We start from the raw sequence: 12,668 nt of genomic DNA on the forward strand, positions 1-12,668 counted from the left end.
TCACATGATCACAACCCCCTCCATGCATTAGAAAGTCTAAGAAGATCTAGGCAACCTGTGGCTCTCCATCTGCTATGGAACAACTATACTTCCTAGCATGCTCTAAATGTTGTAACAGAAAGAACAGTTAGCAGGGCATTCTGGGATGTATAGTTCCACAGCAGCAGAAGTGTTACACATTGCCTGTCCCTAGAATAGTTTTGTTTTTACCCCTCCATTATGACACTTAGAACGATTTGGAATCTTTATGTGTTCCCCAGGTAGCATGAATAAATGGTTACTATGTACATAGGAATATAATTTTAATGCCTATAGTAATAGTTAATTCTGAATAAAAATTCAGACTGCATTATGGAAACCTCCTAAGGGGGGGGGGGGGGTTAGTATATTGATAATCTGCAGACTCATTAATGATTATCTTATGTCTCCTTCTCTTTCTGCCAACAGGATCTTCACCAGAATTTTCTCATGTTAAATTTGCCCGGAAGTGATCGCATCAAATTTTCTATGCTTGGCTTTTTTATATGCAAATACAAATTTTGTAATTTGTTTTTCTATTTTTCAATACATCTATTTATACACAAGATTTTGTTTTTTAGCACTTGTATAAAATATGTATTTTAATAATGTGGGTAACGTTTGGGGCAGAAGGCACAGTCACACTTTCCTGCATTCAGGGACACAATGATTTGGGAGATCACTGGTTGGTCCGTGCTTTTTATGTACTTTTTTCTTTTTTTGTTTACAAAAAATGTTCATTCACATGTATATTAAGTGTTTTAACTTGAGAGTACAAACAAACTTTTGATTTGTATATGTTAACGTTTTTGTATCGGAATATAGTCCCCTACTTGTAATTGTTTCCTCAGTCTTCCAGTTTCCATTACTTTAAGTTATGGATCAACCTACAAGAGGCAATTTGTAATAAAGATGCTGATTCAGCCATTTTTCAACATTGTTCAATGTATTTTGTTTACTACTGATTATCGAAAGTAAGTTCCTGTTGCAGCGCACCCGTTTTGCATCCAGACTGTTTTCCGTTGAAGAAATGCAATTATTCATTTTTCCGTGACAATTAGAACAGTTGTTGAAGCAATCCATCTTGCTATTACCCACCTAATTGCCCTGTGCCCTCGGAGACCTTGGTGACCTTAGTGAGACAATGATTATCTTGTAGATCTTCTCCCAGGGTTCTCTGCAATTAAATCAGGGTCTGCTCATTTTCCTTAAGTCTTGCTAGATGTATGAAGTTTTCCTGTAGAAGTGCATTTGACACTACACTCTTTCTTTGCATTTTTGGAGGGGCCCCTCATTGCTACTGTGTGATGTATTAATAAGTCTATGCTTGACCTAACCCACAAGAGTTCACAGTGCTAAAATAATCTGTGCTGCTGTTAACATTCTTAGCGGGATATTCAATTGTTTGAAAAGTCAGTTGTGTCTGTTTTTTCCTATCTGATAGACCTGGAAGAAAAAACAGACACCCAACTGACTTTTCAAACAACTGAATTCCCCCCTTAAAATCCTATTGGCTACAAGTTGACCTAAATCGGTGTAAATAGGTTAGCTACGGATTGATAAAGCAGTGAAAAGGGTGGCGAAGTGGACCCAGTGGAGAAATTACCCCTAGTATCAACTTTGAATGAAGCATTTATTAAGTACATGCCATAAAATAATAGGTTGCTGCTGATTAGTTGCTATAGGCAACTTGTACACCGCAGTGAAAAGTGGACGAGTGGATATCACCCCCATAGTTTAAAAGAAAGTAGACTTTCAGTATATAGGCGTAATGTACAGTCAGCTTTGTTTTTTTTGTTTTTTTTTAAATTCTTTATTTATACGTGGTCGGGCACATAGAGAAGGCATTACAGGAATACATGGGACAGGTGGCCAACATAGCCAGCGTCCAGTATAGACCACAAATTTTCAGATAAACAACAGGGTTAATCGGTGTAGAAAGAACAATAGACTTCAAACATGGGGTTCGAGGGGGGGGGGGGGGGAGGAGGAGAGGAACAGGGGGGGGGGAGAACCACAGTAGAGTCTGTACATGATATATATCCTAAGAACAACAAGATCAGAATAAAGGGGAGGAGGGGAATCAGGGAGGAGGCGAGAACAGACAAGACAAAGGGAAAAGAGAAGATAGAGAAAGAGAAGAGATAAGAGAGAGATATGTCAGAGAGAGGGATGGTAAGAGGTGCCCATGGGTCTACGGAGGAGGCTAGGAGCAGGAGGAGAGGTACGGCTAACTACGTTCGGCGGCGAGCCAGGGGGCCCAGACCTGCTCGAAGACGTGGCCCCGGTCGTGGAGATAGTATGTGATCTTTTCCATTGAGGCGATGTGCCAAATTTTAGCTTTAAGGGACAGTAGGGAGGGTGAGGAGGGGCTCTTTCAGTTAAGAGCAATCAGTGATTTTGCTGCCGTTAGAACGTGTGAGGCCAGCTTTTGGGAGAATTTGTTGAGGAGCGGGGGAGGATAACACAATAAGTAGATCCAAGGATCTTTCAGCACAGGGGATTCTGAGAGCGAGTTGAGGAGGGAGTGGACTAGGTCCCAGAAGGGCATAATGACCGGGCAGGTCCACCATATGTGGAGCATAGTGCCTCTAGCCCCACAGTTCCTCCAGCAAGCCGGGGAGGAAGACGGGAAAAATTTGTTAAGTCGGTCGGGGGTGTAGTACCAACGGTAGTAAACTTTGTAGGCCGTTTCCTTAAAAGTGGTGGCAATGGAGCATTTAGCAATCCCTAGTCTCATGTCCTCCCAATCCTCAGTTTCTGGTAGAGGCCCGAGGTCCCGTTCCCATGCGAGTTCATGGGGCCGGGAAAGGGGAAGGGAGGATTCTAGTAGGAGAGAATAAAGTTGGGAGATTACGCCTTTGGAGGAATGGGAGTTGATGCATAGGCTTTCAAAGGGAGTGAGGGCACGAAGTAAGGCGGTGGGGGGGAGAGAGCTTAGAAAATGGCGTATTTGCAGGAATTGAAAGGATTAAGTGGTTGTGAAGGGGGTTTTTTGTTGAAGGTCAGGTAGGGACAACCATTGGCCCCGAACGGCAAAGTTGGTTGGGAATTTGAGGCCCAGTGTTATCCACAACCGGGACCTCGCAGTCGAGAGTCCAGGGGGAAACATGGGATTCTGCCAGATGGGGGTCAAGGGCGAGTCCGCTTTGTTTTTAAGAAAAACATACTGTCAGAGAAGCAGCTATTTTGTGGGCAAGACCATGTGCACTGCAGGTGGGGCAGATATAATGTGCAGAGAGAGTTAGATTTGGGTGGATTATGTTGTTTCTGTGCAGGGTAAATACTGGCTGCTTTATTTTTACACTGCAATTTAGATTTCAGTTTGAACACACACCCCCCCAAATCTAACTCTCTCTCTTCACATGTTGTACCTGTCCCACCTGCACTGCACATGGTTTTGCCTATTAGAGGAAAATTATATTTTGCAATCAACCTGTGAATTAGGCCTTGTGTTTGTAATTTAGATTAGGGTAATCTGCTGCCTGCTTAAACCATCTTTAAACACACAATTTAAGATGCCATTTTGTGGTATATTTTGTTGGCATGTCAGCAATGACCACGACAACATTCATCATTTTGATTTAGAATGTCAATAAAACATCCCTGGTAGCCTTGCTGTAACCTACCCGGTAATGCAGCTTCAGCAGTGTCTTCTGGTTCCAAAAGCCAGGTGATGACTTCTGGTGGATCCAGCGGTGTATCCTGTGATGAGTATATGCCTAAACCTAACCCTCCACTGCCGGCTTGTGCAAAATGTCAACATTGTGGACATTCTGCAGATGCTTAAATTTCAATGTCAACATTTTAACATATTGACATTGTGGTGTTGACATTATGACTAGGTCCCAGCAATCAGCCCTTTAATTTGTGCAGTATTTCCTCCCTACTCTAAGTCACTCACCCCTTAAAATATTTTAATACTCCCAATAAATTTGTTATTTGTGTTATATAAGAGAAACATAGTAGAATAAGAGAATTTCTTGTAAGTAAGAGAAGGCTTAGCAGAGTGATTCCCCTGAGTAGAGGGAGGAGACAGGTGAGTTGGCGTAGATCTATGCCCAGAGAGTGGTCAGTCACAGACTGAGATTTTGAACCAGATAGAGCAGGCTCCGATTTACCGACAGTGCATATGTTTTGGTGATTTAACCACAGGATTCAAAGCCGCAATTGTTTTAAAGGAGAAACCATTTCTCTGACGTCCTTGTGGATGCTGGGGACTCCGTAAGGACCATGGGGAATAGCGGCTCCGCAGGAGACTGGGCACAAAAGTAAAGCTTTAGAACTACCTGGTGTTGCACTGGCTCCTCCCCCTATGACCCTCCTCCAAGCCTCAGTTAGATTTTTGTGCCCGAACGAGAAGGGGTGCACACTAGGTGGCTCTCCTGAGCTGCTTAGTGAAAAGTTTAGTTTTAGGTTTTTTATGTTCAGTGAGACCTGCTGGCAACAGGCTCACTGCATCGAGGGACTAAGGGAGAAGAAGCGAACTCACCTGCGTGCAGAGTGGATTGGGCCTCTTAGGCTACTGGACATTCGCTCCAGAGGGACCGATCACAGGCCCAGCCATGCATAGGTCCCAGAGCCGCGCCGCCGGCCCCCTTACAGAGCCAGAAGACAGAAGAGGTCCGGAAATCGGCGGCAGAAGACGTCCTGTCTTCAACAAGGTAGCGCACAGCACTGCAGCTGTGCGCCATTGCTCTCCGCACACTTCACACTCCGGTCACTGAGGGTGCAGGGCGCTGGGGGGGGGGCGCCCTGAGACGCAATAAAACACCTTGGATGGCAAAAAAAAAAATGCATCACATATAGCTCCTGGGCTATATGGAAGAATTTAACCCCTGCCAGAATACACAGAAAAACGGGAGAGAGGCTCCGCCCCCTTCTCGGCAGCCTTATCTCCTCAGCACACTGGCGCCATTTTCCCTCACAGCTCCGTTGGAGGGAAGCTCCCTGGCTCTCCCCTGCAGTCACTACACTACAGAAAGGGTTAAAAAAAGAGAGGGGGGCACTAATTACGCGCAGTATTAAAAATACAGCAGCTATAAGGGGAAAAACACTTATATAAGGTTATCCCTGTATATATATAGCGCTCTGGTGTGTGCTGGCAAACTCTCCCTCTGTCTCCCCAAAGGGCTAGTGGGGTCCTGTCCTCTATCAGAGCATTCCCTGTGTGTGTGCTGTGTGTCGGTACGTTTGTGTCGACATGTATGAGGAGAAAAATGATGTGGAGACGGAGCAGATTGCCTTTAATAGTGATGTCACCCCCTAGGGGGTCGACACCTGAGTGGATGAACTGTTAGAAGGAATTACGTGACAGTGTCAGCTCTGTATAAAAGACAGTGGTTGACATGAGACAGCCGGCTACTCAGCTTGTGCCTGTCCAGATGTCTCATAGGCCGTCAGGGGCTCTAAAGCGCCCGTTACCTCAGATGGCAGATATAGACGCCGACACGGATACTGACTCCAGTGTCGACGGTGAAGAGACAAATGTGACTTCCAGTAGGGCCACACGTTACATGATTGAGGCAATGAAAAATGTTTTACACATTTCTGATAACACGAGTACCACCAAAAAGGGGTATTATGTTCGGTGAGGAAAAACTACCTGTAGTTTTCCTGAATCTGAGAAATTAAATGAGGTGTGTGATGATGCGTGGGTTTCCCCCGATAACAACTGATAATTTCTAAAATGTTATTGGCATTATATCCTTTCCCGCCAGAGGTTAGGGTGCGTTGGGAAACACCCCCTAGGGGGATAAAGCGCTCACACGCTTGTAAGAACAAGGGCTCTACACTCTCCTGAGATGGCCGCACTTAAGGATCCTGCTGATAGAAAGCAGGAGAGTATCCTAAAATGTATTTACACACATACTGGTGTTATACTGCGACCAGCAATCGCCTCAGCCTGGATGTGCAGTGCTGGGTTGGCGTGGTCGGATTCCCTGACTGAAAATATTGATACCCTAGATAGGGACAGTATATTATTGTCTATAGAGCATTTAAAAGATGCATTTCTAGATATGCGTGATGCACAGCGGAATATTTGCCGACTGGCATCAAGTCTAAGTGCGTTGTCCATTTCTGCCAGTAGAGGGTTATGGACACGACAGTGGTCAGGTGAGGCGGAGGTGGCCACGGCAACAGCTGGGAAATCCACGTTTGTACCCCAGGTCGCCTCTCAACATAAGAAGACGCCGTATTATCAGGCGCAGTCCTTTCGTGGGCAAGCGGGCAAAAGGTTCCTCATTTCTGCCCCGTGACAGAGGGAGAGGAAAAAGGCTGCAGAAATCAGCCAGTTCCCAGGAACAGAAGCCCTCTCCCGCCTCTGCCAAGCCCTCAGTATGACGCTGGGGCTTTACAAGCAGAATCAGGCACGGTGGGGGCCCGCAATGAATTTCAGCGCGCAGTGGGCTCACTCGCAATTAGACCCCTGGATCCGTCAGGTGATATCTCAGGGGTACAAATTGGAATTCGAGACGTCTCCCCCTCGCCGTTTCCTAAAGTCGGCTTTACCGATGTCTCCCTCTGACAGGGAGGCAGTTTTGGAAGCCATTCACAAGCTGTATTCCCAGCAGGTGATAATCAAGGTACCCCTCCTGCAACAGGGAACGGGGTATTATTCCACACGGTTGTGGTACCGAAGCCGGACGGCTCGGTGAGACCGAGTCTAAATCTAAAATCTTGAACACTTACATACGGAGGTTCAAATTCAAGATTGAGTCACTCAGAGCAGTGATTGCGAACCTGGAAGAAGGGGACTACATGATGTCTCGGGACATCAAGGATGCTTACCTTCATGTCCCCATTTACCCTTCTCACCAAGGGTACCTCAGGTTTGTGGTACAGAACTGTCACTATCAGTTTCAGACGCTGCCGTATGGATGGTCCACGGCACCCCGGGTCTTTACCAAGGTAATGGCCGAAATGATGATACTCCTTCGAAGGAAGGGAATTTTAGTTATCCCTTACTTGGACGATTCCCTGATAAGGGTAAGATCCAGGGAACAGTTGGAGGTCGGTGTAGCACTATCTCAGGTAGTGTTGCGGCAGCACGATTGGATTCTCAATATTCCAAAATCGCAGCTGATTCCGACGACTCGTCTTCTGTTCCTAGGGATGATCCTGGACACAGTCCAGAAAAAGGTGTTTCTCCCGGAGGAGAAAGTCAGGGAGTTATCCGAGCTAGTCGGGAACCTCCCATAACCGAGCCAAGTCTCAGTACATCAATGAAAGGGTTCTGGGAAAAATGGTGACTTCCTACGAAGCAATCCCATTCGGCAGATTCCACGCAAGAACTTTCCAGTGGGACCTGCTGGACAAATGGTCCGGGTCGCATCTTCAGATGCATCAGCGGATAACCCTGTCACCAAGCACAAGGGTGTCTCTCCTGTGGTGGTTGCAGAGTGCTCATCTTCTAGAGGGCCGCAGATTCGACATTCAGGACTGGGTCCTGGTGACCACGGATGCCAGCCTGCGAGGCTGGGGAGCAGTCACACAGGGAAGGAATTTCCAGAGCTTATGGTCAAGCCTGGAGACATCACTTCACATAAATATCCTGAAGCTAAGGGCCATTTACAATGCTCTAAGCTCAGCAAGACCTCTGCTTCAAGGTCACCCGGAGTTGATCCATTCGGACAACATCACGGCAGTCACCCACGTAAACAGACAGGGTGACACAAGAAGCAGGAGGGCAAGGCAGAAGCTGCAAGGATTCTTCGCTGGGCGGAAAATCATGTGATAGCACTGTCAGCAGTATTCATTCCGGGAGTGGACAACTGGGAAGCAGACTTCCTCAGTAGACACGACCTCCACCCGGGAGAGTGGGGACTTCACCCAGAAGTCTTCCACATGTTTATAAAACTCGACAAGTATTGCGCCAGGTCAAGGGACCCTCAGGCAATAGCTGTAGACGCACTGGTAACACAGTGGGTGTACCAGTCAGTGTATGTGTTCCCTCCTCTGCCTCTCATACCCAAGGTACTGAGAATTATAAGATGGAGAGGAGTAAGCACTATATTCGTGGCTCCGGATTGGCCAAGAGGGACTTGGTAACCGGAACTTCAAGAGATGCTCACGGAGGATCCGTGGCCTCTACCTCTAAGACGGGACCTGCTCCAGCAAGGACCCTGTCTGTTCCAAGACTTACCGCGGCTGCGTTTGACGGCATGGCGGTTGAACGCCGGATCCTGAAGGAGAAAGGCATTCCGGATGAAGTCATTCCTATCCTGATCAAAGCCAGGAAAGATATAACCGCAAAACATTATCACCGCATTTGGCGAAAATATGTTGCGTGGTGCGAGGCCAGTAAGGCCCCGACGGAGGAATTTTTCAACTAGGTCGATTCCTACTTTTCCTGCAAACAGGAGTGTCTATGGGCCTGAAATGGGGGTCCATTAAGGTTCAAATTTCGGCCCTGTCAATTTTCTTCCAAAAAGAACTAGCTTCAGTCCCTGAAGTTCAGACGTTGTGAAAGGGGTACTGTATATACAGCCTCCTTTTGTGCCTCCAGTGGCACCTTGGGATCTAAATGTAGTTTTTGGGTTCCAAAAGTCACATTGGTTTGAACCACTTAAATATGTGGAGTTAAAATATCTCACATGGAAAGTGGTCATGCTGTTGGCCCTGGCCTGGGCCAGGTGCGTGTCAGAATTGGCGGCTTTATCCTGTAGAAGCCCTCATCTGATTTTCCATTCGGACAGGGCGGAATTGAGGACTTGTCCTCAGTTTCTCCCTAAGGTGGTTTTCAGCGTTTCACCTGAATCAACCTATTGTGGTGCCTGCAGCTACTAGGGACTTGGAGGACTCCAAGTTGCTAGACGTTGTCAGGGCCCTGGAAATATAGGTTTCCAGGACGGCTGGAGTCAGAAAATCTGACTCGTTGTTTATTCTGTATGCACCCAACAAGCTGGGTGCTCCTGCTTCTAAGCAGACTATTGCTCGTTGAATTTGTAGTACAATTCAGCTTACACATTCTGTGGCAGGCCTGCCACAGCCAAAATCTGTAAAAGCCCATTCCACAAGGAAGGTGGGCTCATCTTGGGCGGCTGCCCGAGGGGTCTCGGCTTTACAACTTTGCCGAGCAGCTACTTGGTCAGGAGCAAATACGTTTGTAAAATTCTACAAATTTGATACCCTGGCTGAGGAGGACCTGGAGTTCTCTCATTTGGTGCTGCAGAGTCATCCGCACTCTCCTGCCCGTTTGGGAGCTTTGGTATAATCCCCATGGTCCTTACGGAGTCCCCAGCATCCACTAGGACGTCAGAGAAAATAAGAATTTACTTACCGATAATTCTATTTCTCGTAGTCCGTAGTGGATGCTGGGCGCTCATCCATCCCAAGTGCGGATTGTCTGCAATACTGGTACATAGTTATTGTTACCAAAAAAATCGGGTTATTGCTGTAGTGAGCCATCTTTTCTAGAGGCTCCTCTGTTATCATGCTGTTAACTGGGTTTAGATCACAAGTTATATGGTGTGATTGGTGTGGCTGGTATGAGTCTTACCCGGGATTCAAAATCCTTCCTTGTTGTGTACGCTCGTCCGGGCACAGTATCCTAACTGAGGCTTGGAGGAGGGTCATAGGGGGAGGAGCCAGTGCACACCAGGTAGTTCTAAAGCTTTACTTTTGTGCCCAGTCTCCTGCGGAGCCGCTATTCCCCATGGTCCTTACGGAGTTCCCAGCATCCACTACGGACTACGAGAAATAGAATTATCGGTAAGTAAATTCTTATTTTAGTGAACATGCAGTGAAGCTGTTTAACAAAACCCGCTTTAGTAATTGGAAACGCCTGCCACTGTCATCCATAGCCAGTCTGAAAAAAAATCAAAAACAGAAGAAAAAAAAAATCTTCCTGCTAGCCTGTAATGGTTATGATACTGTTTGAGTATATATGGAACCAATGCATTGCAATTAGGGCGCCAAACCACTGTGCCTTCCCTGGTAGACTCCTTATCTACATTGGTTATCGGTCCAAATGAGATGCACTTGTCGGAACACTGGACCATATTTATCACCTTGGTCGAGGAGACTGAGCAACACAAAGGTCTCCATTACTTCCAGTCCTGAAGACGGTAAGGCATATAGAGCATTGTACTGGAATATACCGAAGTCTAAAGCTGCTCTCACTACAGGCACATAAATAGCATATACAGAAATATATTCTTGAAACCATTTCTTTGGTACACATGTTGTCTTTATAAGGAGAGTTTTAGCTCCACATCAAATATACCATCTGTCTACTACCATATCTGTTGTCAAGTATTTCTCTCCGTTCAACTGGGCCAAGCTCACTCTACTGAAGGCAATTATAACTATTTAATCAATTGAAAAGCTGTGTGATAGAAATTATTAAAAGAATACAACTGGGATTAAAATTATAAGATTGTATCTTGGAAATATACTGGATTAAACATGATCTATTAACACATCACTTCTGATAATCTGTGCACACGTACACGGGAGAGTTTTAGCTGATCAACTGCACACGTACAAGGGGAATCACATCTGATCATCTATGCACACGTACAAGGGGAATCACATCTGATCATCTATGCACACGTACAGGGGGAATCACATCTGATCATCTATGCACACGTACAAGGGGAATCACATCTGATCATCTATGCACACGTACAGGGGGAATCACATCTGATCATCTATGCACACGTACAGGGGGAATCGCATCTGATCATCTATGCACACGTACAAGGGGAATCACATCTGATCATCTATGCACACGTACAGGGGGAATCGCATCTGATCATCTATGCACACGTACAGGGGGAATCACATCTGATCATCTATGCACACGTACAGGGGGAATCACATCTGATCATCTATGGATACGTACAAGGGGAATCACATCTGATCATCTATGCACACGTACAGGGGGAATCACATCTGATCATCTATGCACACGTACAGGGGGAATCGCATCTGATCATCTATGCACACGTACAAGGGGAATCGCATCTGATCATCTATGCACACGTACAAGGGGAATCGCATCTGATCATCTATGCACACGTACAAGGGGAATCGCATCTGATCATCTATGCACACGTACAAGGGGAATCACATCTGATCATCTATGCACACGTACAGGGGGAATCACATCTGATCATCTATGCACACGTACAAGGGGAATCGCATCTGATCATCTATGCACACGTACAGGGGTAATCACATCTGATCATCTATGCACACGTACAAGGGGAATCACATCTGATCATCTATGCACACGTACAGGGGGAATCACATCTGATCATCTATGCACACGTACAGGGGGAATCACATCTGATCATCTATGCACACGTACAGGGGGAATCACATCTGATCATCTATGCACACGTACAGGGGGAATCACATCTGATCATCTATGCACACGTACAGGGGGAATCACATCTGATCATCTATGCACACGTACAGGGGGAATCACATCTGATCATCTATGCACACGTACAGGGGGAATCACATCTGATCATCTATGCACACGTACAGGGGGAATCACATCTGATCATCTATGCACACGTACAGGGGGAATAACATCTGATCATCTATGCACACGTAGAGGGGGAATCACATCTGATCATCTATGCACACGTACAGGGGGAATCACATCTGATCATCTATGCACACGTACAGGGGGAATCACATCTGATCATCTATGCACACGTACAGGGGGAATCACATCTGATCATCTATGCACACGTACAGGGGGAATCACATCTGATCATCTATGGACACGTACAAGGGGATTCACATCTGATCATCTATGCACACGTACAGGGGAATCACATCTGATCATCTATGCACACGTACACGGGAGAGTTTTAGCTGATAAACTGCACACGTACAAGGGGAATCACATCTGATCATCTATGCACACGTACAAGGGGAATCACATCTGATCATCTATGCACACGTACAGGGGTAATCACATCTGATCATCTATGCACACGTACAGGGGGAATCACATCTGATGAGCTATGCACACGTACAAGGGGAATCACATCTGATCATCTATGCACACGTACAAGGGGAATCGCATCTGATCATCTATGCACACGTACAAGGGGAATCACATCTGATCATCTATGCACACGTACAGGGGGAATCACATCTGATCATCTATGCACACGTACAAGGGGAATCACATCTGATCATCTATGCACACGTACAGGGGGAATCACATCTGATCATCTATGCACACGTACAGGGGGAATCACATCTGATCATCTATGGATACGTACAAGGGGAATCACATCTGATCATCTATGCACACGTACAGGGGGAATCACATCTGATCATCTATGCACACGTACAGGGGGAATCGCATCTGATCATCTATGCACACGTACAAGGGGAATCGCATCTGATCATCTATGCACACGTACAAGGGGAATCGCATCTGATCATCTATGCACACGTACAAGGGGAATCGCATCTGATCATCTATGCACACGTACAAGGGGAATCACATCTGATCATCTATGCACACGTACAGGGGGAATCACATCTGATCATCTATGCACACGTACAGGGGGAATCACATCTGATCATCTATGCACACGTACAAGGGGAATCGCATCTGATCATCTATGCACACGTACAAGGGGAATCACATCTGATCATCTATGCACACGTACAGG

The 12,668-nt window shown here is 46.3% G+C and overlaps 1 protein-coding gene across 1 annotated transcript in view; it reads left to right on the plus strand.

Moving 5' to 3' along the window:
- The window catches only part of PCNT (pericentrin), a 474,261-nt gene extending 473,308 nt beyond the window's left edge, over positions 1-953 (plus strand). Inside the window, exon 52 of the mRNA XM_063933256.1 lies at positions 448-953. Coding sequence (XP_063789326.1) covers positions 448-491 — 44 coding nt within the window. The 3' untranslated portion in view covers positions 492-953. The remainder of the gene's footprint in view (positions 1-447) is intronic.
- Positions 954-12,668: the final 11,715 nt, after the last annotated feature.

The sequence above is a fragment of the Pseudophryne corroboree genome, chromosome 7 (assembly GCF_028390025.1).
Source record: "Pseudophryne corroboree isolate aPseCor3 chromosome 7, aPseCor3.hap2, whole genome shotgun sequence".
Lineage (NCBI taxonomy): Eukaryota > Metazoa > Chordata > Amphibia > Anura > Myobatrachidae > Pseudophryne > Pseudophryne corroboree.